The sequence below is a fragment of the Perca fluviatilis genome, chromosome 8 (assembly GCF_010015445.1).
Source record: "Perca fluviatilis chromosome 8, GENO_Pfluv_1.0, whole genome shotgun sequence".
NCBI lineage: Eukaryota > Metazoa > Chordata > Actinopteri > Perciformes > Percidae > Perca > Perca fluviatilis.
The window spans coordinates 21,277,266-21,304,089 of NC_053119.1; the positions used below are offsets into that span (position 1 = coordinate 21,277,266).

Below are 26,824 nucleotides of genomic sequence, written 5' to 3' on the forward strand. Positions count from 1 at the left end.
GCATAGTTCAATTATGTGTGTGTATACAATGGAGAAATCAGAAATACTTTAATACTTTAATAATCCCAGGGGGAAAAACTGCTATACAGGATTTTTTTCCAGATGTCACGCCAGAGACGCAGTTCATATAATAATATACTACTACTAATACTACAAATATATAAATATTGCAATACTTCCCTCAGTGGGTCATAAGGGCTCAATCTCCATCGTGTTACCTCCTTTAGTGATAAATAGTGACTATATGCACTTACTCCACTGCATTTCAGTGGGAAATATTGTTTAGTAATTAATAAGTAGCAATAAGAAACAATAAGTAGTTAAAGTGAGCCCCACCTTGACCAGCAGCAGAATAATCCTATACAATTTTGTAATGGAGTATTTTACTAGAAAAGGACCCGAGTACTTCCTCCACCACTGCTGTTATAATGTACCTTCTTTTATTATGAGAAATCAAAACATCTTGCAATCAAGGAGTTGCAATCATGAACTTAAGAAAGGTATAGTTCATTTATTTATCAATTATTATAGATATTGATTTCATTATGAAATAAAATTTGGATTAAATGATTTTATTAAAACCGCGTCATCTGCTTACATTCATTTACTCACTCACTTTTTTACATGCTGTTTTTTTCAAGAATCCAATCACAAATATTAAGGCTAAAAATGATAAAATAAACAAGCCAATGCATAATAGAACCAATGCTTCAAAATTATTTAAAAATATGTTTAAGCTATCCACATGAAGCTGGGTTTGGGCCAGTGAGTCTGGACTTTGTTGGGATCCACAGAGTCTAAGGTGAGTGTGGGGGCGATGGGGTGCGGTGACGCCAGGGACAACCGTGCAGCCAGGAGCCCCATCCGAACACAGCTGTCTGTGTCTCGCCGCTGGAGAATCCCAGCCATTAAAGCACCTGCCAGACTGCAGACAGAGCGGAGATGAGTGAATGTTGTTGAGTCACAAATATTTTATTTTTTAAGTAAGAGAAAGTGTGACAGGGACAGGAAGAGAAAGAGGTCAAGGAAAAGTAAAAGTGGACGAAACTGAAGAGGAAGTTTTGAATTGAAATAACTATAAGGAAGAGAAAGTAGGTCAAGTAAAATGTTAGCACCTATCTCCTGCTCCAGACACATTCATTGTCTCCTCTGCTGTCACAGTCAGTGCTGGGTAGTGGACAGCACAAAGCCTCCTCCTCTGCAAACACAGATGCAGAAAACATCTTCACTTTCACTGCTATAACCTTCATCATCATTATCAGTTTAAATATAAGATGCCCTTACCCTTTTCTGTTTTCTTGGCTGCAGATTGACCGAGCCTGCATCATACTCTCCGCACACCAGCACTCCACTAGCCCCCAGAGTCACCACCAGGCAGTGGAGATGCTCCAGTAGGGGGCGTGAGAGAGCCACAGCAACACTCAGCACCTCCTCAAGAGAGCTCGGCAGCACTACCGCCCCACAAGTCAAAACCACATCGTCAATCACTGTTACACTATTTGCATTTTTCACAAAAACAAAAAAGCATGAGGGAGTAAAAAACAATTGAACCACAAAATTCTCATTCAGGAAAACAGTTTACCTTCAGGTGTTGGGATACCCAGTGTTTTGTTCATGGTGCACAACTCTGCCAGGTTTGGAGATGAATAGGACAGAGACTTCCAGGCGTCTGACAGGAAAGGCTTACAAGCCTTTTCTGAATCCGTTGGCTCATACCAAACTGTGACACACATTGATTGTATTGAATCAAAATCAATGAAAGCTTCTGACCACGATGGTTCATAGTGACTATCTCCCCAACGCTTACCATTTATGTTGTGTTTTTTTGCAATAGAGCAAACATAGTCGATGGTGGAGATGGGAATGTTTCCGTCGAGACACACAAGAGTGGCTGATGAAAGCTGCTTCTCAAACTGTGACACCTACAAAAAGATATTCAAAGATAGAATAAATAAATTAAGTAAGGACATTTATTTCTCTAGCACCTTTCAAAACAAGGGGTGCAACAAGAATGTCCAGAAATGGTCACATAGAGAAACAGCAAATGTACACATTTGAGAAGGTGCAACTGAAAAATATTTGGCATTTTTACTTGAAAAAAGACTTTTTGTTGGACAGTGTGGGAGCTGAAACACTAAAAGAAGATCCCCATTTGTCTTCAGCCTGAAACGTGATCACTGGGGGTGAATGATAAAGGCATTACGTCATTATGTGACATATGAGTATGCACACACATTATTTGCGATGGCTGCATGGCAGCTCTTGTCTTTTGAATTTGGTCCAGTACATGCACGTGTAATTTTCTGTCCATTCCAGGGGGGGAAAGGTGGATGTCGGTGAAAATGGTATTGGAACAAAAATCCTGGGCTAGCCTTGTTAAAAAAATGTATAACTTTGTCAGTAATTCTTACATATTGCTCTGTGATCTGCTGATGAATGTCCATGTCTCCCAATCCAAGACTCAGTTCTCCACTCTCAGTGATAACAGCACAGTAAGTTGCTGTGCTTTGCTCTTCGAGCCTGGCCACACCACTTGTGTTCTTACAGAAATAAGAAAAAGAAGTCAAGAATGTAACATTTACATAGTTGAGTAAAAGGAATTATAACCTTGCTTATGTAAGAAACAACTGTTGATGTATACATACCATATGTTTACAATAGTTCAACACTGCTTCGCTGTGTGAATCAGCTCCAGTAGCTGAGATGAACAGGAGGCTAATGCCTAATCGACTCAGAGAGTCTGAGATGAAAGCACAGAAGAAGTGAGTGGGAGACAATCAGATTTGAAGTACTGATACAAATGTGTGCATGTACATAATCAGATAAAAAACCACCAGCAATGTTCCGTCCTACGCCACCAAATGACTGACAGACACTTCCTGGGTTGGTCTGTCCAAACTGAAAGAGACAACACGTTTTTTTCTCAGAAGTAACCTACGTAATAAGACCTTACATAGCCTGCAGTAGTGTGGATAAATTATACTTACATGAAGTGTTTTTGTCTTCCCTTTAGCAATAAAATCAACATTTATTCCTCCGATGACAACCTGTAAAAGAACAGCCTTGTGGGTACTGTATTGTGCCAATCTTTGACTAAACAAGACCATCGTGTTTATACTCACAATATCTGATTCTGAGTGTTTTCCATGATGATGAGTCTTTTCTTTTAACTTTCTTTCAGTCATTTGTTTTGACAGTGCACAGGCTATCTGACTGCCAACTTTAGCATTGTTATGAATGAGAGCAATGTCTGAGAACATAACAGGTTAAGGAGATTTTAGTTGTAATATACTGCACTGTAACATTGTCTGGCCTATGAGAAAACAACTTTATCAATCTTCTCTGTGCCTTTTCCTTTCCAAAGAATTTGATATGATCATGTTCTCTGCTTGAGTTCTCAATGATTCAGATTTTCAGAAGGATACTGGCCTGAAGGGACTTTCCTTCAGTCAGCTCATTGACCTTTTGAAGAATGAACGGCGTCACGTCTCTTCCTGTTATACCTTTAGCACTGAGTAAATAAAAAAAGAGAATAGAAAGTGATCATTTTTCCAGCTGAGATAAACAATCCATTTGATTCACTTTGTCATGACAATAAAAGAGATCCAGACAAAAAAAAAAATCCTCTGATGTTATTGAACTAGCATTTCAAGTAAGGACAACAGATTACAAGCCACAGAGACTTTCTGTACCTTGCCTCTGTTACCGCCGCCTGTATGGCTTCCTCTATCTGCTGACCGGTTGCTGCATGCTCCTCTGCGATGGGGACCGCTAACAGTACACCACTTTGGAGACCCAGTGACAGAGTGCTTGCTAAATGATGCAAAAACATTTACATTCATAACAGGTTTGAGTAGAAAACAAGTGTTGGTAGATATTGAATCTTGACCTATGTGTGTTAAGAGTCAAGATTATAAAATGTTGATATACCAATGAGTTTTGCAGCTTCCTCAGGATTGCAGACTTGGTATGGAGAAGTGAATCCACTTCGTGGAGAGAAGAAGGCTGGGAAATTCTTCAACGCTCCATAAGTGGCTACACAGACACCCTGCGTCTCCTAATAAAAGATACAATAACAGAAATACATAGAAATAAATAACAGTCCCCATTGAGTGCCCTTTAAACACCGCTCTGCCCAACATCTGTCTGCTTTATTTATTTGAATTAATGAATTTTGCACTGACAACATTTATTTATCCACTTTCTTCTCTCTTTCCTTCTTATATGGACTTTTTCATATTTTTTCATTTCTATTTAAGGAAATTTACATTATTCTCACACACAGACACCGACACACCCACACCCACACCCACACCGACACCCACACACACACACACACACACACACACACACACACACACACACACACACACACACACACACACACACACACACACAAACATGGATAAACACAGAATGAAAAGACTGCACGATGTCCACCCCACCTTGCACCTCTGTCTAAGTATTTGTGATGTAAAGCTTGTCTTATTGTATGCATCTTCTAACACCCCTATCTACTGTAACTATAAATCACATTTTAACTAAAGTCACTACAAGCCAACATGATACATAAAAGATTGCTAATACACATTTGGCTGACTAATTGTACACACTCAAATGGAAAACAGTATAATTTTACAGTGACAACATTATCTCAATATTCTTACAAGGAACTCCAGGGTCCGACCGATGTCCAGAATAGACTTAACACCAGCAGAGACCACTGCAATGGGAGTCCTGCCGAGCTCGGTCAGATCTGCACTGATGTCCAGACCTGGAGGAATGATGATGACATGAGTAAGTCTTCACAGCATGACACTAACTTATTCTTCTTACTGTAACATACCGAGAAGACAAACTTACTGTCCCGACAGTTTTGGTGTCCTTGGTGACACATTGAGGTCTTCCTCAGAGTAAACTATCCTGTCACCAGGCCATATGGACTCCTCTGGGTCCTATTTGTGACTCCATAAGCACCCTAACCTCTTTTTACTGTCTTTGTAATCAAATCCAGATTGACATAAAATATATATATTTCACCTGATGACACGATTGTTCAGTCTCCATGTGAAAGGAAGCCAAAACCATTCAGTCAGTGAGTCTGTTTTCATGGTTTGTTAAGAGTAATAAGTTAGTGTGAGTATGTGTAAAGTATTTTTTAGTCTACTTACTGTTCTCTCCGTCTCTGTGAACTCCTCCGATGCCCCCTGTGACGAACACAGGGATGCCAGCTCGGTGTGCTGCTATCATAGTGGCTGACACTGTTGTTCCCCCAGAGAGCCCCTGAGAAAATAACATAACAAAACACAACCATAAGTGACAGACTCAGGTAATCAAAGTGGGTGCCACCGGGTCGGCCTTCATGTTCAGATTATTTTGAGATGAGCGGGTTTCTGAAACAGAAAGGAGTTTATTGCCACAGTAGTTACCCTACGTGGAATTTGCCTTGGTGATTGGTGCATACATCCAAATACACAAATCTGTCTCACTTTGCTGATGACGTAGGGCAGATCACGACGGGACACCTTCAGGGAGCTCTTGCAGCGGGCGAGGTGGTCGAGCACCTCTGAGGACAGACCAACATGGACTTCACCCTCGATCACTCCGACCGTGGCTGGGGTGGCTCCTTCAGCTCTCACTATTGCCTCCACCTCCTTTGCTGTGCTGCATTAAAACATTAATGGCATTCATTATCAAGGATTAAAAAACTGGGATCAGAGTTTACTGACACTTAAAACAGGGTACCTCAGGTTGTGTGGATAGGGCATGCCATGTGTGATAATAGTACTCTCAAGTGCCACCACTGGTTTGTTTTCTGCCAGCGCCTGAGATACAGATGGATGAACTCTGAAGAGGCTGTCTAAGAGAAGAAGTACCATTTACATAAATCATCATTATTATCAATCTGTTATGAACTGTGCATAGCCTACATTATACTTTTGGATGCATTTACCATTTTTGCACAATCTGCTCTGATAAGTTGTGATCCCTCTTCTCAGGATGAGTGCAGAGGCTCTCTTTAGCATCCTCATTCTGTTCAGATTTTGAGGGAAACCCTGAAAACATGAAGAGTTTTTAAATCAAAATGAGAATAATGGTGTCAGCTGACGCTTTTCTCCCAATAAACGTGCCGTTCAAGTTTCTTTGACTGTTGCAGACTGATGTACCAAAGGCTACGGTCTCCCCTCCAGGGTTCCCCCTCCTCCTTGAGCAAGCACTGGTAGTTATTTGAATTGATATTAGGGATGTCATTTTCTTCAGTTTTTTATGTTTAAACAACAGTTTAGGAGACTGAGACTGGGCATCAAGAGAATGAAAACGTACTTTCAGATTGGTTGATACTTATGGAGGAAAAAAAACAAACCCCTTACACGTCTTCTTTCCAACATACATTCAAAAATTACAGTCCCACATTAAATTACAAAAAAAAACATCCCCATATGTCTGGTGGATTGATTTTATTGCTAAATTTACTTCCTTTAGACTACTTTATTTGATTTAAAACATATATATATATATATACGGTGTGTCTAACTTAAATTATATGTAGACTAACCTCTTCAAAAAAAGAACTGTTGAAGTAACCCACAATGTCAAACCAGTGAACATTACCTCAGCTTCTTTAAGTACCAAACAAATAGGCTCCCCAGTTGCATCACACCCTGCAGTGTGTTCTCTGTCACTCCATGTCCAACTCAGCCATTGTGAGGATTTTCTTTACTCCAGTTAGTTGGGACTAGTTGGGACAAGGTCCCACCCCCATCCCCCCTCTTTGGGGCCACTCTCAGAAACCGAAAACCAAATTCCAGAGCTGGGGTCAGTATTGTTATCTTTCTTTCCTACCAAACCACAAATTTATGCCAAGCGGCAACTTCCTTGCCTGAAAAGTGAGGCCAATGTGGAAGTGCCTTAAACCTGCATTCTACTTATTTCCAGCAGTGGCCGACTCCACTGGCTTCAAAGCAGCAGTCTAAAAACCAATGAGTGACGTCACCGATGCTATGTCCATTCTTTACACATAGTCTATGATTTCTGTACTAAAGATTGTTAGCTGAATTGTACTACATTGTCAGTAACTTATCTGAGACAAAAAAACACTTTAGTTAATACTTTACAACTGATTTTGTTTATTGAAATGTAACACTGTATTTAATCTATTATCTCATCAATGACACTGAGAGGATCAGAGACATGTCAACAAACAATTCAAATCACAATGAAAATATCTGAAAAGCTTCATCAGTCTAAAGGAGTTAAGAACAAATATTCATTTCTGCTCACATGCTCTATCTTTGCAGTAGGAGTGAGACCATATACCTGTGTTACAATTGTTTAATCAAAAACGCCAATGCTTTGCAATATTAAAGTCCAAACCACATTACATTCAATCAGCTCATTATCATACAAAACAGCGTCCCACAAACATGGTTTACTGCTTACCTTCTCCAGTGCAACAAAATGCTAGAAACTTTGCCCAGAAGGCTGAACTTTGACCCAAAGTCTGTTTACACAGACCAAAAGCATCAACCACAGATCCCTGTTGTCTAAACTACCTCTGCATTTGGCTGAGTGAAAGCAAGAGATATTTAACATTAACGCAATATGCAAAAATACTGCAGAAATGACATGAAGACAAGCAGATACATGGTAAAATAAATGAAGTAAAAAAAACACCTAGCTAAATTTGCACAAAACCTCCACATATTTTCTTTTTTATTCACATCTGGTAAGTGGTTGAAGAAAGGTTACACAGATTCATCCAAGTCTTTACATTCATTGTCCACATATCTGCTGATTACTTGCTCCAATACGAGTTTAATATCTGTTTGTATCCATTGGTTATTTCTCTCAGCAGATTTCTGTTGCTCCTACGATTGTAGAACATGAGTCACATCAAATTGAATAACTGATGGATTGCTTTTGATAGTTTCATCAAAGTGTTGGGAGGATCTCCATTGATGTCTCAAAAATGCAATCATATCAAGCTGCCTGCATGTTCTCTGCAATAAGAGGGTTGAACTCAACTGAGGTGCACATTTGAAACTCTTCAGTCACGTAAGGTCCTGTTTTGTCTGCATTGAAATCACTTTTTTGTGTCTTTAAATGATTGGCGACATGGGTCGAGTCGGGGACAGAATATGTAATGAGGTTTGTGGTTATTTCTGCATCGTAACAGATTTCAGCTGAGGTATTTGAGCTTTCCAGTAATTCATCTTCAAACCACTGTGGATTCTCCAGCTGGTGTGCATGAAAAGCCTCTATGGCATCCCGCAGGGCTCTGCCTAAGGGACAATGATGGTACTCGTCCTCTGAAAGCCCTTCAATGTGATTTATTTTGCCGGGCTCGTGCTTCTCAGTGTCCAAGATTCTGAAAAAGAGCTCCTCAAACTGTTTCATCAGCTTGTATCTTACTGTAATGTTGAAAGGTGAAGGAACATCTTCTTCAGAACAAACATCACCAAAGTAAGCCACTATGTACTTTTCAAATGACGCAGATCGGATAAAATGGGGGATCATGAGGAAGAGGGCTGGACTGAGCATGTCACCTACAGGTGAACGGGTGTCCTCTCTCAGAAAAACCTGTTTGTCACCACACATGGCTCTCCATTTGGCTTGCACTCCTCGTGAGCACAGAATAAGTATCTTATCTGAAGAGCTTTCTATTTGTTCTCTGTGCCAGTCCAACCACTGGATGCTTCCCAACACTCCCAGTCTTGTTGAGTCAAACAGATCCAGGACCACTTCAGTACCACATTTGGTCACCAGGAAGGCACACAGCTTCAGGACAATGGTTTTGTATAAAGGGTGATCGAGGGAGTAGATGACGAGGACTCTTTTTCTCGCTTGCACTTGAAAACCTTCTGGTTGTTGTTTGGGAGCAGATGACGCTGTGTTCACAGGATCTGTGAGAAGAGTGAAGTCTGTTATTTAATTATCAATTCAAGCTGTGTTTTCTATCCAATACTGTGCATTTACAAGAAGGCAAACCTTTCTGAGAGGCACGCCACAGTAAACAAGCAAGACAAGCACCAATGAAAAGCAGCCCCACAGTTGCTTTTATAATGAAAGTCCGTGGTGGATAATCTAAAAAACAAAAACAAATATTTTGCTAAATACCTCTACAAATACAAAAAAGAAATTCAAATAATATTATGCCAGTGATTCCCAACCTGGCGCCAGAACCCCTTCCAGTGGGTCACAAGATAAATCTGAATGGTTAACGGGATAGAAAAGAACAAAAAATAACCTTCTTTTAGTATTTTCTCTAATCTTTGCTTCTTTGTAAACTATGGGATTATTTTACCTCTTTGGGTCTCAAACATTTATTCAAATAAGACAATATGAGAAGTTTAGAGGTCAAAACTGAAAGGCTTCTGACACCTTCAACAAGGGACAGCAAGTGAGTCCTGCTTTATTTTAAGGGGTCACAAGCCAAAAAGGATGGGAACCACTGATTTATGCTCTGCGCCATATGGCTGTTGAAAATACATTATACTGTATTTATGTCATAAATCGTACTTACCTGGGCATAAATCGATTGTTTTAGTTTCGAATTTACAGTCATTCTTGCATCGAATAAAGAATGGCTGAATCTTAAAGACAAGCAGAGTAAGTTGAGCTGATGTTATATCTCTACACGTACGATTACTTTATCAACTGTCAGGGATGGGACATTAAATATAAAAATTGAACTCACCATTAAAAACATTTCACATTGTGAGAGCTGCCACCAACCAAACTCAAATGTCACATTCAGTGATGATCTGTTTTCCTATGGAGGAAGGTATGACAATGATATGTGTGCACACTCTTCAATATTTAATCCTAAACAAGCTGTAAATCACACAATGGGACAACACATCTCTTGTCATCATTGATAATATAAGTGAGTTGTAGTTGTATTCAGTGTAATTACCTTCGAGACATTAGTTGAGTAATAGAAACCATGACTCTGTATGGAGACTTGGTATCTCTCAGAATATGGTGCTGCCTCAAAACCCACAACAATGGAAAACCTTTTACGTTCCTTATTAAGAGACACAGCAGTGGTCATGTGAGGATCCCATAGACTTCCTGAAATAACAAAACATGCAGAGCACAATGCTTAGATGGTCCTGGAGCACTTACAGCAGTCCATTCAAACCTGTGAGATGTTAATGATGTAATATTTACCATTTTCCAGACATATTTGGGCCTTTTCGATTTTCTTGTCCCCGCACCCTGGCCATGACAGTAAATATTATGATTAGAGCATTTTAAAGATGGTTTTGTATTGGATTTACGAGAAGTATTGTGACGATGTGTTACGAGCAGGGTGGTGGTGGCGCAGTGGATATGACACATGCCTTCGGTGTGTGAGAGATCCGGGTTAGATTCCCATTTCGATACATCAACCAATGTGTCCCTGAGCAAGACACTTAACCCCTAGTTGCTCCTGAGGTGTGCGCCTCTGATATATAGCAATTGTAAGTTGCTTTGGCTAAAAGCGTCAGCTAAAAGACATGTAATGTAATGTATCAAATCACTCAGTGAATTGTGGTAATCATTATGAACTAGGGCTGGGCGATACGGCCAATACCTTCTATCCCGATATAGGTAATTTCATATCTGAAAACGATATATCATGATATACTGTAACATGTTTTCTGACAATTCAATATAGTTTACATGAAACAACTACATCGTAAAGTCTATTGTATTGTATATTGTGTATACACCATGTTAGCAAAACAGCAGCTCTATGGTTCGCTTAAGCTTTGCTCCCATGTGCATTGTGCAAGGATCAGAACAAAAAGCGACGCTCAAATGATGTAAATATTGCCGTAACAGTTTGGCAACTGGTTTTTCAACACTGCGATAGAAATGATGTAGAAAAAAAATATACAATTGATATTTTGATATCGATATTTTGCCCCGCCCCACTCTGACAAGACACATGAGGAAGCTCTTCAGAGGCAACAATGTTTTTTTTTTTTTACATTTGACAAAGTGTTATAAATGTGAAAGAAAAATTATAGTTTTGGTAAGCGCCATTGTCACAATATGTATTAAAATTATTCATTTTTGGGATGGTTTATGTTGCTACTACTTCGTGATACAAGAGCACATCTTTTCACATTGTTTAATTTAACTGTGATAATTGAGACATCTGTCAGAAGCCCACATTGTAGTTATACAACAACACAGAATCAATATACCCTATAACCTTGTTTGTACAGCAAACTTGCATAATTCATAATAAATGCCTCCCTGCTTCATCATGCAGATTTCAGGGATCTGGAGGTAACTTACCTGGGATGGTGATTTGCTTTCTAACCCTGTAGTCCTCAATATTAGTTTCTGGCAGATTTAAAAGTGACACCATATATGTATGCCCAGGCTCTACCACGACTCCGTCCAAGGAAAACGTCCACTGATAAAGAAAAACATGTCTGTAACGTCTATACTGCTTGCCCAGTTGTTATATCAATGGATAAATAAACAAGTGTGTCACAATCTTACCTTATTATAGTTTGGATTCTGCTGTTGGCTGAGTTTGTAAGAATACTGCACACACATACTTTGATTTGTACTTTGATCCACAATATTTATTTCTGATCCAGTAAGGGCTACTACACTTGCTGTAAATAGAAGAGAATGTAGATTTGATATGAATGCTATCTCTAATGTCTGAATTCACCGTTGATTAAAGACTGGTTAGTTTACAACTTGCATTTGATGCATTTTAAAATGTAAGCTACAATAAACAATACTATACTTTTAAAATACATCATTTTAGCTTTACTTACCATCAGACTGTATTTTCCACGTCACAGTCACAACAGCAACAGGCCCGTGTTTGTCCTTCCAGACTCCCACATGCTCATCATCCAATTCTGGGCGGTTAGGAGCACAAATTGTAGGTACGACAATGCGCTTGTCTGAGCAGTTATCTGACATTTAGGGAATGGTATATATATATTATAATGTTATGAATATATTCAACTTATGTGTAGTTATGTGTGAGGACATATGAGTCACATGAATGCCAAATTTAAATTTTATTTTCTTGCACAAATCATTTCATCATGCTTAGATTAACTCCAAATCTATATTTAAGTTTTGGAATTAAAATGCAAAGATTTTAACTATTTGCACAAACTATTGACACCCTCAACATATGAATGTCTTTTCTATATATACAGTAAGTAGGCTATTTTAACTTTATTCTACTGATTTGACAAAATACTTACTAATTTTGCAGTTGTCAAGACCCTGGAAAAACACAAGATAAGTTTGACTTGAGGAATCTAGGACTGCAAGTTTCCCTCAGTTTTCTTTCATAGGATTGCTTGAATTTATTAATTATTAATAGATTGAATCCTCACCTGTTGGTTGCAGTCAGGATGCTTGTCCAGAATCCTAAGAGTAGATGACACTCTGAGTCCAGCAGGCAAACAAAAACAGAAAAAAGGAAAGTGGATCATTCTGGTGTAGCTACACAACACTGGTGGAAAAGATTGAAAACCTGTCAAGTAAACGAGAACAATAATCAACTCCATTTAGAAAGATGGTTGAATGGTTTGCTTGAACGAACACAGAGAAAGCTCACTGTGATCTAAACTCAACCAATGTGATTTATTTCATGTTTATCAGACGCTGTCATCTAAATACGTAGGAAGGATGCTCTTATCAAATGTGGTTTGCAATTTCCTTTCTACTGCAGAACATTGCATGGGCTGAAAATATTGCTCTCTTACAGTGGGCACAACTGGAGACACGTGCAAAACTCTAACTTCAGTCTGCACAGCAGCAGTTCATGTGAACCAATCTCTAGTTCATTTTTCATTGCTTGAATACAGTTTTCAAAACTCTACACACCTATCCCATGACTTTAACCACAATGTGCACAACACTGTGGATTTACAGCACTTTGTTCAAACGCTAACACACTGCTGTCAAAACTGTTAACCACACATTCAAAACAGAATAGATTTCAGTCTGGTGCCTATCAAACACTGCTTATTGGAATTTTAGCTGAAAGCCTAAGCAGGTGTCTTGTTTTAGACTAGTTAGTGAACATATATGGTATTTATACAGAGAAAGCTCAGAAAGCCTTTTTTTGTATACAAACACCAAATAAGAATGAAACAACTATACACTGTACCGTTTGAGAGAAACAACTAAAAGAGCAAAGATATGAATATGTCCAGGTAAGATGTCTGAGGTTATGTACACAGCTATACTTTTTTTTTTTTAAACACCATATCTTTAAAATAGAAAAACTGCATTCTTACTGTTTTTCAGAAAGTAATGGAGGTGAAAGCAATGGAAACACCACATTCATTTGTATTTAGAGATGATGCAGACGTCCAATGTGATGAAGAAAACTTGCCACATGATGCTGGAGAGAGGCAGGATTAGTCACAATATTCTTTGTTACTGTTATGTACAGTACCTTTCGTTTTTTTCCAGTAATTCCACAAATTACTAGAGACAAAATACTATATTGAAGCAAACTGCTGCTTTTCATTCCTTCTTGTTTACCTTACGTAAAATTGGTATATTATAAAATCTATATCTTTTCTTTAAAGAAACTAGTGAGTAGTGTGAAGTCACTCAAATTGTTCAAACTGTAAAGATGAGAAGTTTGTAATTTCTGTATTGGTGTTTGATGCTAGTGTTTTTTCTCTCAGTGTGTTCTGATTGACAGTGTGTGTTATTTCAGTGAGGATTGTTCAGAGTGTTTGGCTGCACTGAGTCTGTTTTTAGACGTGTGTGAAGAGTTTTGTTGCTTGGAATGAGTTTTGACTGTTGGTAGTGCAGACTGTGGTTTGAGTTTTGCACATGTGGCTTCAGTTGTGCCCACTGTCGTTTAGCAAAAAAACTGTAATCTGACATTTTGTACAGAGAGTTCTACACACTAGAGGGCAGCAGTGACCACATTTACAAGAGGTAGGCCTACATTTCCTGTTCAAAGTTTAAATTGCACTTTGGTCGCTGGAAACAGATTTACAGTTAAGTACTGTGCAAGAAAATGGGTCCCTGGCTGGAATTGAACCTGGGATGTTGTGATTACAAGATCAGTGTATTAAATAGAGCCCTGCCGATTTAGCGATATTAGCCTATCACAGACATATCGGTATCTATCGGTATCTGCATATGTTGTCCAATATGCAGCAATATGAAAACTTTCTTACAGAACATATAATACAGAAAATGATTGGATGACGTAGTCTTTACGTAGTTTGTCCAGCAGAGAGCAATTGACTGAGACTGAACATACAGTACTGATGTTTATTTAGCCATTTATTTTACATCTTTTTTTTCCCCACAGTGTTCCCCACATTTCCAGAATTGGTTGACAATGTTATACATTGTACAATGTCATACCTTGACAACTAATACACATATAAAGTAATAAAGTATAAAGTAATTTGTTTTAGAAAGCAGCCTTCTGAGTACCTTTGCATAGTCGCAAACTCAGTGCACAATCCACATAGATAAGGTCTATTTTCATTCCAGCTCCTTCCAGCGATTGGGCTTTAGTCTTTACTGTAAACTTCCAGAGACCACCAGGACACCTTTTAACATCCAGCCTGACCTCACATAACCCCCAGGCAACATCACTTAAATATACAGATACCAGAACATCTCGGTCCAGAGGATCAACACATGAAGACCCAGGATTATGACCTCTGAACCTTCAGCTATTCACTGCTTGGTTACCAGGGATTATAGTCTACTACAGGACTAAATGTGGCCATGGTTATGTGTTAATTCCTGTGCCACTGAAATCTGACCAGAATAGACTGCGGAGGTTGTATTTGATCTGTGCTCTGTGTGAGAGTGGTGTCATGGCAATTGTGATTCAGTCGCCAGGTCCTTGATCCAAATATAGAAATAGAAATACACTTTTATTCAGTACTGTCGGTTGTGATGTGATGTGTTGAATATTTAGCAGTAGATAAACAACTAATACATGGTTTATAACACATTATTACTCATTTTTGGTGTTTGTAGTATTTGTCGACAATTATAACATCCTTAACAGGTAGGTCTGTATAAAGTTAATAATACTACCTTGATTTGATTTTATTAGGATCCCCATTAGCTGATGCAGAACATCTGCTACTCTTCCTGGGGTCCACACAAAACATAAAACATTACAACAGATAAGACGTTTTCAGACAAAACAGCCACATGATAGAAAAGTAAGAACAGTATAAGTAGCATTATTCTTTCTTGCAAACATAACTATACATATTCCTCTTCATCTTATAAATATTACACTAAATGCACAAGCACTGAATATAGAAAAGTTAAATCTTACAACATCTTTGTATCCATAAAAATAATTCCTACACATAAAAAGTACAACATGTAGTTACAAAATATGGTTATTGTTATTGTGCACTTTAGGAATCTCAGCTGGAAGTGAGTTCCATGCAACCATACCTCGATACAATACTGTACATTGCATTGATTGTGTTTGTGATCTAGGAACTGTGAAAAGACCTCTGGTGGCATGTCTGGTGGGGTATTTATGTATGTTAGAGCTAAATGTGAGTTGACTATACAAACAATTAGGCATTTTCAATTCATTAATATTTCTAACAAAAGCCAGGAGTGATGTTGATAGTCTCTCCTCAACTTTCAACCAGGAGAGAATGACATGCATGTCTTATAGTGTGTTATAATGTTAGAAACCATTACACACCTAGTGTATAAATAGTGCATATAAATGCAATTATGTTAGCCATGCCAGTGACTCTAGAGATGAAAATATCGGTCTGTCCACCACTTTGGTCCAGACTGAAACAGCTCAACAACCATTTGATGAATTGCCATTCAGTTTATACAGACATGCATGGACCCAAGATGATGAATCCTACGGACTTTGTTTTTTTACCCAAATACCTGCAAAAATAAGGACGTCAGCCTTCTCTGTAATTTGTGTTTAGTGCTAATAAACAAATGTTTTTTAGCATGTGCAACACAGTAAGCTAAGATAGTGAACATGGTAAACATTATACCTACGTACTTACAGTTTTTCTCAATCGCTTTGGCACTAACTCTGCACGATTCGGGGAAAAATATGAATCAAGATTTTTTAGATTAGAATTAATATCACGATTCTCTGCCACGATTTTTTTCTCACGAAGTGAATTGTTTATTGCACACATGAACCATGACAAAACAAAACAAGTACCAAACATAGATTCTTTTTGGCACCTATAGCACATTGTGTATCCCCACAAGCCTGTAAACATAGAGGCTTCAATGAATAAAGAAAATAAAGTACATACTGGCCATTTAAGTACAGTAGGCGACCAAAAATAGTGACATATAACACATTGAACTAAATATGGCCCTGATACAGAACTCCTTGAACATGTCTTAACATAATTAAAACATGTCAATGTCAAATGCTTTCAATAAATTAATTGGAGAAAAAATAAAATTTAAGTAATTTAAAAATTAAATCGCGAACAGGGGTGAATCGAGATTGCAATTTTATAACGATTTATCGTGCAGGCCTATTTGGCACATTTACTGAAACAAACTTACAATTGTCAAAACTCTAAGTACAATCCTCACACCAGGTGGTACATTGAGCACATCACTCTATGTGACCTGCAAAAGGTGATTACTCAATCAAAATAATTAACTCCTGTTTCAAATATAAATAAATCAATGAATAAATCATTGCCATCAAAACAAAAGGTTCCTTTATCATTGCTTAGACCTAGACAGTCAAAATGCAAAGACAGCTTGTCTAATGACAAGTGTACTCTAAAAGTATGATAGTTACCCACTCTGTAATATTGTCCAATTGCTAACATTGTGTATTTAGGCAGCTGAATCGTATTGATGTCAGCCATGGCACACACTACACCAGCCAACAAAGAATACACAAAGGAAGCTTGTACAGAAAAAAAAAATACAACAGTAAAATAATCAGAAAATATGTTACAAATGTATCAACCTCAAGGGTCATCCAATCTCCTCTCTGGCTGACCACAAAATCTTATCGACTTCACAATCAGATGTGATATCCTCACCTGTCACCTGTCTGTGTTACCTGTCTATTGTGAGGAAATTGTATTGTTTCCCATATAGCCTAAATCAATTCATCTGAAATTTTTTACAACAAAACCACATACCTATTATGTAGGGCTGTGCTCGATTGAATTAGTCGACTAACACTCATTCAACTGTATGGACTAATCGACTAGTTGATTTAATCGACAGATCTGTAAATCTGAGTTTCTCCGCAAAGAGTCATGCAAAAGCACCACTTTAATTCTTGTGTTTACCAGAGATGTGCTCGTACATTTCTTGGAAATAAGTCATTCAGCATGAAAAAAGCATAAAACATGACTAATCGACTAAAGAAATCTAAGTTGACTAAGACCAAAACGACCGATTAGTCGACTAATCGACTAAGAGGGAGCAGCCCTACTATTATGTACCTAATATATATGTGACAGGTTATTATGATTGTTGGGTGCTCTATTTTGCATGTAGGGATTTACACAATAAACGTGTATAGTTGCATTTGATAGTAATGATTCAATAGCAAATGAATGCAAACTTATTATGATTTGCAAGGCTTACTCAATGCATTTTGTGCCAAAGTAATGACAAATGACTATAGTCATGTGAACAACTGACCTAATGTTCATATAAATAGTCATATATTTTGACGAAATGTAATAGTCATTCGATGATTATGCCAAAGCGATTGAGAAAAACTGTAACATATTGCATGCATAGCATTCCTGTCAAAGTACAGCCTTGCATAGTAAACGTGGCTGTCAACTTCAAGTGGTAGACAATAAAACAACTGTTTCATCAAAAGACTTTAAACTTCAAGTTCAACTTAATAAACTTTCAATTGTCAACTTTTAAAAACTGACTTTAAAAGGCATTTTTCAAACAATTGGTCTCTGATGTTAGCCTCTGCCAGTACACCCCATGACACATCTTCAAAAGCAAACACTCAGGGCGCCTGATATCTGCAGAGAGGATAAGTCAGCTGCCTGTTAGGTGAGGGATGTGTGAGGTGTGCCCTTCACATCACATGAGATAAATGGGTCATGGGTTGAGGGCAAATCAAAAAGGGTTGCACTGTGACTACAGCAATTGTCAGGTGGACAGGGAGTCTATTTTAGCGAGCCATTCACATGAGACTTTGAATACATAAATCTTTCACTAATAATCATGAAGTGCTTTTTCTTTTCCTGACTGACCGCTGTCGCTGCCCTCTCTGATTTCCTCCCACCTTTAAGGTAAGTTTCAAATCAAATAATCAACCTATAATATTTATCACAAGAAAATAAAAGTCAGTCATATTTATTCTAGACATTGAAAGGGGCTCTTTAACCTGACATTGCAAGATTAACTTCTTGTCTTGCTGTTACAGCAGCCCAGCTATCTAAGTCTCTACAGCCATGTGTTTGTTTAGGTAAAGTGGAGTCCGGCTTTAAGGTAGGAAATAATAAAGACCACATATGAGCATGCCCTGACACATTTACTGTGGCTGGTATTTATGTGAGGGAATCTCTGCTATGGCTTTTGGCCTACTTTTGTCAAGGTCTTAAAGTAACTTTCCGAACGTGGCTTTCCAGCTTTGACTTCTACGACACCTCAAGCTTCTTGATGATCTCTTCATCCTCAAAGTGAAGAAATGTAACCTGAAACTTGAACCGCCTGCCAATGTATCGGTGGTTGGTAACAGCACACTTGACCCATCGTTGTGGCCGAAAAGCTGGTGATAAGTGATGATGGCTTGCTCATATAAACTGGAAACCTGCTGGGTGGACAGGCAAGGCTGCAGGCTTCCTGGAATTGTCTGCTGCTTGGCTTGTTTACCTTGACTTTCGCACCCTGTCAGGCTGGCTTATTCTAAATTGGATTTATTACTGTGTTGTGGCAGTGGCATCTATTTATGAATATTAATGCTGTTGTTAAATAAATTAAAAACAAAAAGTATAATGCTACAAAGAGAAGGCCAAAGAAAGTGAGAAGACAGAGGAGGAGATATGATAAAAGAGATAATATCTAGAAAAATAGAAAATGAGCAGTGTTGTGGTTCCTAAAGGATTTGTATTGAGAACAGTTTTTTTTTGTCTCTTGGCTTCCAAACATTTCTCTGGCACCATCAATGCCACAGCAGCTGCTGGGACACAGCAAAGCATGGTGGCAATGTGGCTAAATATAGCCATGCAACAGGCTCCTCATCAGCTTTTATAACAATAGGAAGGAGTGTCTGGTCCTGGAGGAATTCTGCTGAATACTGACATGTATAAGAGCCCCTGAGGACAATTCAATATATTAAACTGTCACCTACTGTAGTTGGATTAATCACTCATATGATCTGGAGAAAACACTACTGAGACTTTGATAATACTCATTATGATTATATATACTAGGTCACTAGTAAATAAACTTTGTTTCTGCTCCAAAGGTACTGTAAGCTGCAGACATGTCTGAGGGGTGAGTCGCAACCTATACATGGAGCCACAATTGTATACACCATTTGTATATTAAATAATAACATATCTTTATACCTCTTTTCTACTTTTCTTGTTGATAAAGACCGGTGAGTCGATTTCTTTCACAATCATCAATTAATCTATCTATCTATCTATCTATCTATCTATCTATCTATCCATCTATCCATCTATCTATCCATCTATCTATCATTTAATGCTTAAGCATATATTTGAAAGCCTGTATTAATTACTCTATTTGATGTATAAACTATTCTTGTCTTTCTCTCTCAGAGAAAGCCAAAATATTCAGCAACACGCCGGCTGCATTTAAAGGTAGGTCTTGTAGACCTTCAGGCCATGTGTGAACAGTATTTAACGGTATGCCACATGCTTTAATACCACTTTAGTTTTGATCAAGGCTTATTATCCCCTTACTATCTTACAGTCCAAACTGTTGAAGAGGGCAGCTTCTATGCTGGTGGCTGAAAGTGAAGGGAAGAAACACGAGAAGGAGAGAGTTTTGAATGAGAGCTACCCTCCACTAAAGCTGTCAGGTCTGTCAGTCGAGGAGCTCCAGGTACTAGCAGAGCAAATCATCCCAATTCAGCCATTATTATTCTACGTCATCTTGACTGTTGGTTTAATTTTTCTTTACAGAATCTTTGCAAAGACCTACATCATAAGATTGATGTTGTAGATGAAGTTCGTTATGATATGGAGGTTAAGGTAGCCAAAAATGACACAGAGGTACAGTCAAACAAAATCAGGAAGTCACAAATAAAAGATCATACATTTACTGACCTGTCAGGACGTTGAAGTGTGTGATGTTTGTATCACAGATCCAGATGCTGTCTCAGAAGATCGTTGGGCTGAAGGGGGCAAAGAGGCCCAACTTGAAGAGGGTGAAGAAAACTACAGATGACATGCTGGGTGCATGCTCCGACAACTCCAAACTCATGAAGGCTGACTTCAAGGCCAAACTTAAGACAGTGAAGAAAGAGGAAGAAAAGGTAAACCTGGTGGTTGAGACAATCCCCCCAAAAAAACTGCATGACAAAGTAGATCACAATCTATCTTTTATTTTTGCAGAAGGAAGAAGTGACTGACTGGCGTAAGAACGTGGAGGCCATGTCTGGTATGGAGGGCAGGAAGAAGCTGTTTAATGCAGGAAAATAAGAAGGTGCTACTATATCAGTAACACATCATATTTCCTAAAGTAAACCTTAAGTTTGCAATGTTCAAGTAAAAAAAAAATCCCTGTGTTTGTCTTTGTTTCAGAATTATTGTCCAGATTCAAGAAGAAGTTTCCATTGCAAGATGAAATAAAACTTGTTTTTGTAAAGAATGATATCAACCACCGGCACTTGTAAAAGAATCAATAAATGCACTAATTAGATTATACAGTATTAAATAGTTTAATCTTGCTTTAATGTAAACATGTATGTATAAAATGCCACTGTATGCCATGGATGTAATCATATACTGTAAATTGTATAGTACAAAGTACCCTTTGCATATTGAAATTGTGCTAAAGAAAAGGCTGATCAGCTTTATGAGTTTGTCTTTTAAAGTGCAGTATTTGTGTTACACAGATGATGGCGCTGTCCAGGTAGTCTGTAATACATGTGATGATTGATTAAATGACCATAACTACTTTACTGCTTGGCTTCTTTGGTTTGTTTAAAATCCCAGATTAATCTTTTTTTTTTCCATCTATTCAATAACAGAGATAATCATGATGATGTATTCATACAGTTTAATCACTGGCTTCCCTAACGCCTTGGTGTTGAGCAATGGAATAGTGGTGGTTAACCTGGTGCTGGGGGATACCATGTAGAAGTGTACTTATAAACAGTATGCTAGCTTTCAGGATAGAGGAGGCTATTTTAGTTGGCCACTCACAGAAGGCAATAGGAGCCATTCAATTTGACTCAAGTTTTCCTCTTGCTATTTAAGGAGAGCTACTGCTCAACTTCACAGGTTTTCTGGAGAGATAAGAAAGGTATGTTGATTTTTATGATGATGATATCTTGCTTATACGATTTCACTTGTTGCATTTATCTGGGATAATTTAAAGAACAGCAGGGAATTTATTAGGCTGATGGAAAAACATAAATGTGCACATTTACCGTAAAATAGTTAATACTGTTTGACCTTTAAGAGACCAAAACAAGACAGTTATATCTACTTACTTTGTTGTACATTGAATGCATTTAATGTAAAGGCACATTCAGTTCATCCATTTAATGTTTCAATTCACTCATCAAGTAATTCAAATGGTTATGTGCACTTACTAACCTACAAATTCTTTATAATTTTAACAAACGCCACCAAAATGTTGATTCAATAAATCAATAGAGAGGTGACAAGAATCTTCAGGAGAATTAATTCCCAGCACAACAAAGGAGATAAAACAAGTGGTGTACGTGTTGCTTTTCTAATACTTGGAAATAGTTGTTGTTACGATGATCCACTCACATTTTGCTATGTATATTTGTCTTAATTGGCAAAAGCTAATTCTGATTTTGGTTCTGGCTGCCTTGAACATTGGATCAACTCCAACTTGTAATAAAAAAGGAATATCATTCCAACAATCTGCAGCACTGACACATGCAGTGTTCCTAATTTGAAAGGCTTAGTGTTGGTATGTTGCCATACCGAAGTCTGGATGACTCTGGCCCAGTCAACAAGAGGTGAATAAACATATGAACAGTAGTATTAATAAATACTGGTTCATTAAGATAATAAATAATTAAATATTAGTTCATTTATAAAAGCTGAGTGTTTATAGCACATCTTGTACATGTTAAACAGGAAAAATACTACTATACAGCATATACTGTATGTACTGCTACTACTGCAACTAATACTGTTTCTAAGTATTATACTTTTTCTTACTTTTATTATTTCACTTATTTCACAGACAAAAACCAATCATGTCTGAAGGGTAAGTTATGATTTTTCATGTAAATCAGTATTTGTAAAATTAGAGTCATTCTTTGGATCTTTATCATGTTATGATAGTAACTCTTATCTTTTTTCCTTTTCCTATCCACATTATCATATCCACCATAGACAGGTATGTTATCCATATAATTAGTCTAGCTTATATAAAACAAATCTTAATTTTGATTGCATGTATTTTTGTATAACTGTAAAACTTCTCTGCTGATTTTGTGTAGAAAAAGTCAAAGATCACTGCATCTCGCAGACTGGCTCTCAAGGTATTGTCTTCTTTGTCTTTACTACTTAAATCACAAAACAACGGTGATCTGTGCCAAAAAGTTAATCATTCTTTCTCAATTTAGACCAAGCTGCTGAAAACTGCAGCTGTGATGTTGGAGAAGGCGAAGGAGGAAAAGAAGCTGGAGAGAGAAGCCACTTTGGGTGAGAGAGTCCCTCTACTTCAACTGTCTGGTTTGTCCATGCAGGACCTTCAGGTATGGGCAGGTCGATCATATTACAATGAAATGCAATGCAGTAGGTGCATTAGAGGAGAGGTGCTACATTTTGGGAATTTAGCTGACATTCATTTTGAGCAACCTTTAAGATAAGATAAGATAAAATAGATTTAATAATCCCACACTGGGGGATATTCCCTTGTTACAGCAGCTAAAAAAAATGCACACACATCAGAAAAAGACAAATACACATTAAATAGACATAGGGAAAATATACAAAAAGTTTTACAATAAATAGAATAAGAGTAATAATAATAATATTATGTACACTATAAACACCCTTATAATAAACAGACATAGACAGATGAGATAAGGTGCGGATGAATAGAAATGGCATAATGCACAGTAGGAGGTGACACAGAGTAGTAAATAAATAAATATGCATAGTGCAGAATATTGTCAAGTGATGGCTGATGTTAACCCTTGTGTTGTCATCCCATCGACCATTAACTTGTTGTCCTTCTGGGTCAAAATTGAAAATGAACTTTTTTTGGTTACACTTTACTTGAAGATATCTACATAAGCGTGACAGGACACTGTCATGAACGTGTCATAAACATATAAACAAGTCATAAACGTTTATGACATAACACTTCTTTTAGTATGTGTCATTCGGTTTTTGTCATGACAAGTTAGGGTCAGGGTTAGAGTTAGGGTCAGGGTTCATGTGCCATGACAGTGTCATGACAGTGTCATGTGTTCATGACAGTGTCATGTCACTCTTATGTAGATACCTTCAAGTAAAGTGTTACCCTTTTTTGTTGTTTTTTCGACATTTGTGTCGCTTTTTCAAAAGAAAATGTATTCATGGTCAATAAACCTAATTTATATGACGTTATACCTAATTTTTGAGTTTAAAAACCCCCCAGGAATTATTTTGACAAATAGTTAAGATCAGAGGATGTTGAGTGGATAACAGACTGGTATATGTCAAAGTTTAGTCAAGATACTGTTTTGAAACCATTTAAACAATTATTTTTGGGCAATTTGGTTGAAAGAAACCCATATTTCTGATGTAAAAAACTTTGAAAATGGGTCAAATTTGACCATAGGAAAACACAAGGCTTAAAGAGTCTGACTGCTGCTAGAACAAAGGGCCTGCAGTAATAATGCATACTATTAGACACAATATTGTTTCACATTCAATACATAACAAGTAACCACTAATATGAGTGTAACAATCTACACAGTAATAATAAAAGACAATGGGGCTCCAACGTTGGTTGGGGCTCACACGTAAGTGTGTTGCATCAACACACAGAAAAACATAGACATGTGCAACACGCCAGAGGTTTGCAGGGTTATGATTAAATGTTAAAAAAAATATGATATATCTCTCTGTCTGCAGGCTCTCTGCAAAGATCTGCATCATAAGATCGATGTCGTAGATGAAGAGCGCTACGACATTGATGCCAAAGTGACTAAAAATTACAAGGAGGTACATATATTATATATCATATTCATTTGACTTACAGTACATGTGGATTTAATTCTGTTTTGACTTTATGGATGTACTGATTGTTTTTTCTTGATAACATTGAGAAGATGCAGCATTAATTGTTCATATTCAGTTTCACTATAATTTACCAGCAAAGGGTTGAGTTAATTGTCTTACTAAGTGTGGTTTTTATCATTTTTAAAACTATTTTTTATTGGAATTTTAAAGGTGGCTATGTTGTGTACTTTGTACTTAAATTTTTTCATTGTTTCCTGCAGATTGATAATCTGTCTCAGAAGATCTTTGAGCTGAAGGGTAAAATGAAGCGACCTGCTCTCAAGAGGGTGAAGATCTCAGCTGACGCCATGCTGGGAGCTTTGCTGGGCTCTAAGGTCAAAGAGTCTGTGGACTTCAAGGCCAACCTGAAGACTGTGAAGAAAGAGGAGGAGAAGGTAAGTGCGGCAACTGTAACGGCAGATTGTTTTTAAAGTTTTTATAATTATGTCAGGCTCAGTTGACTCCTTGGTTTTAAACTCACAATGCTGTGGTATTGCTCATGTTATTTTTGGGTGTTAAGTAGGCCTATAGTAACACTGAGAATTATTTTCTTCTTATGAACAGAAAGAGGAGGTGACTGACTGGCGTAAAAACGTGGAGGCCATGTCTGGTATGGAGGGCAGGAAGAAGCTGTTTAATGCTGGGCAGTAGAGTTTATATTGATGGATATTTTGACACAAATGCTGTTTTACAAGAATAGAGAGGGAAATAAAGTTACTCTCACTGCTTACAATAGTTGACAGTGTATGCATAAGTATGTATAAGTATATATAGTACTTGTAATGACCATTTGCAATATGCAAAAATATTTAAATTCAAAGGAATTGTGTATATTTTGCACATAAATCAGTTGCATTCTGTTGTCGTTTTGTGGTGTTGGCACTTTTTAAATTGTCTACACTTACATTACAGATAAGGATAAATTGAGATTTGCTGTGTGTCTGCCTGGTTTATGTCCTCATAATAAATACTTCTGATCAACACAAAAAACTGATGCTACACTTTTCTTTTCATCTACTTTATTATCCACTAGACTGGGACACAACATCAGCCAGGTGGTATTCATAGTTCCAGGTTCTCGACAGCAGCAGCTGAGAAGTTGTTATATCATCATCTGTAAATCAAAGCAGACGTAACATTCAAATTAAAAACTGTGAACGTCCAAAAATATGAGAGGTCGCAGGTTCAGGGCTGCAGTAAACCCCTCAGTAAAGCAACAAGGGAGCCGTCAGAGCACAAAGTGCCAATCAACACTACTGCTAGAAACAATGATTAGAAATTAAACAATTAGTTGATTCATTAATCAGCAACCATCAACTAATTGTTTAAACAATTTTAAAGCAAAAATACCAAAATAATTGCTGGTTTCAGATTTGCAGCATTTCTTTGTCTAACTTAATATCTTTATATTTGGGACTAATCAAAAGCATGCTATTTGAAGACCATGAGTCTCTGGAAACCAATAATGAATCAATTAAACCAGAAATTAATCAGCAGATCATTCAGTAAAATACTTGCATCCCAAGGCATAACAATAAACTCTATCCTGTGTGTTAAAAAAGAATTGCCATTTAGTAAATGCTTTTACAGTAACTGTTGCCCTTTCAGTCTTGACCCCAAAGTATAAGTAACTCTCTCAACCCTTCTAATGTGGTCAGTCATACAGTACATGATCATAATAATGTAAAGTAATATGGGGCAAACTCCACTGATTTACACATAAAAGTCAGTTAACTAGTCAAAGCGAGAACTACTTGGCCTATTTAAAAAGTTACATACCGCCAAGGGTTTGTCAAGTGTGATAAATGAACCCATGATGATGTCAAAGTGATGTCATCAGGGTTACTCGGCTTGGGTTTGGTGACAGAAAGTCTGCATTACAAACTGGTGGTTTCAAAGATAGGGAAGTTTACTTGACAGTGATCTAATGCTGAGTACACGTTCACATATCATTTGTCAGCCTTGGAGTCGAAGATTTTGGGGATTTCTGACAGCGTCAATTTCTCCCACTCGGTAAAAAGAACTACAGATGTGTGGCAGTTACATCTAAAAAGAAATGCAATATAAACCCTTATACAATCAATTCATTGAATTTAAAAGAAGCTATACGCTGTTTTGTATCCGTTTCACTTGTTGAAAAACTGATTTTAATACATAAGACCACAGAAGTATCTGATTGATGTGAATACAAGGCTAGCAGTGGAGGTAATCAAGCATGAACACTCCCAAGGTTTTGCTGATATTGTGTGAATGCAACATAATAAGTAGATGCTGTTAGATGCAATATGGGAAATGTAGGCTTCCAGTGTTCTTGGAGTTTGACCCATTATAGAGACTAACGGCCTCTTCTGCATCAGTTTTGACCATTCTAGTCCAGTCTAATTAGT

At 37.6% G+C, this 26,824-nt stretch overlaps 4 protein-coding genes across 11 annotated transcripts; 2 read left to right on the plus strand and 2 right to left on the minus strand.

Annotated features, from left to right (window-relative positions):
• Positions 1-193: 193 nt before the first annotated feature.
• On the minus strand, positions 194-7,475 carry zgc:136858 (uncharacterized protein LOC678543 homolog). 3 transcript variants are annotated; one of them, XM_039808476.1, is made up of 19 exons: positions 6,613-6,759; positions 5,954-6,056; positions 5,746-5,860; positions 5,490-5,664; positions 5,172-5,283; positions 4,668-4,774; positions 3,931-4,057; positions 3,693-3,813; positions 3,426-3,511; positions 3,123-3,250; positions 2,988-3,047; positions 2,835-2,898; positions 2,646-2,740; positions 2,412-2,540; positions 1,808-1,922; positions 1,583-1,720; positions 1,285-1,451; positions 1,116-1,198; positions 197-925 (listed from the first exon to the last, which is right to left on the minus strand). In XM_039808476.1, exons 2-19 carry the CDS (start codon positions 6,030-6,032, stop codon positions 733-735), a joined length of 2,094 nt encoding a protein of 697 aa, XP_039664410.1. In that variant the 5' UTR covers positions 6,033-6,056; positions 6,613-6,759; the 3' UTR covers positions 197-732. The 3 variants fall into 3 exon arrangements, with proteins under 3 accessions (XP_039664411.1, XP_039664409.1, XP_039664410.1); XM_039808477.1 differs by having other exon boundaries at positions 194-925; positions 2,988-3,250; positions 6,613-6,714; XM_039808475.1 differs by lacking the exon at positions 6,613-6,759 and adding an exon at positions 7,441-7,475 and having other exon boundaries at positions 195-925; positions 2,988-3,250.
• On the minus strand, positions 7,108-20,334 carry LOC120563940 (interleukin-17 receptor A). 6 transcript variants are annotated; one of them, XM_039808481.1, is made up of 13 exons: positions 20,283-20,334; positions 12,369-12,508; positions 12,234-12,255; positions 11,790-11,933; positions 11,503-11,621; positions 11,293-11,413; positions 10,174-10,221; positions 9,917-10,074; positions 9,698-9,772; positions 9,524-9,593; positions 9,171-9,209; positions 8,989-9,084; positions 7,108-8,903 (listed from the first exon to the last, which is right to left on the minus strand). In XM_039808481.1, the coding sequence occupies exons 2-13, from the start codon at positions 12,465-12,467 to the stop codon at positions 7,981-7,983; spliced, it is 1,914 nt and encodes a 637-aa protein (XP_039664415.1). In that variant the 5' UTR covers positions 12,468-12,508; positions 20,283-20,334; the 3' UTR covers positions 7,108-7,980. The 6 variants fall into 6 exon arrangements, with proteins under 6 accessions (XP_039664415.1, XP_039664416.1, XP_039664414.1 ...); XM_039808482.1 differs by lacking the exon at positions 20,283-20,334 and adding an exon at positions 15,064-15,078; XM_039808480.1 differs by lacking the exon at positions 20,283-20,334 and having other exon boundaries at positions 11,790-11,876; positions 12,369-12,629.
• Positions 18,071-21,139, plus strand: LOC120563945 (troponin I, slow skeletal muscle-like). The gene is made up of 9 exons (XM_039808491.1): positions 18,071-18,275; positions 19,454-19,482; positions 19,585-19,588; positions 19,773-19,814; positions 19,927-20,058; positions 20,139-20,228; positions 20,321-20,491; positions 20,571-20,661; positions 20,760-21,139. The coding sequence occupies exons 2-8, from the start codon at positions 19,472-19,474 to the stop codon at positions 20,655-20,657; spliced, it is 537 nt and encodes a 178-aa protein (XP_039664425.1). The 5' UTR covers positions 18,071-18,275; positions 19,454-19,471; the 3' UTR covers positions 20,658-20,661; positions 20,760-21,139.
• A 159-nt stretch (positions 21,140-21,298) lies between these two features.
• Positions 21,299-25,427, plus strand: LOC120563944 (troponin I, slow skeletal muscle-like). Its single transcript, XM_039808490.1, has 8 exons — positions 21,299-21,483; positions 22,405-22,428; positions 22,557-22,560; positions 22,664-22,705; positions 22,790-22,921; positions 24,291-24,380; positions 24,659-24,832; positions 25,002-25,427. The coding sequence occupies exons 2-8, from the start codon at positions 22,418-22,420 to the stop codon at positions 25,086-25,088; spliced, it is 540 nt and encodes a 179-aa protein (XP_039664424.1). The 5' UTR covers positions 21,299-21,483; positions 22,405-22,417; the 3' UTR covers positions 25,089-25,427.
• The last annotated feature ends 1,397 nt before the right edge of the window (positions 25,428-26,824 follow it).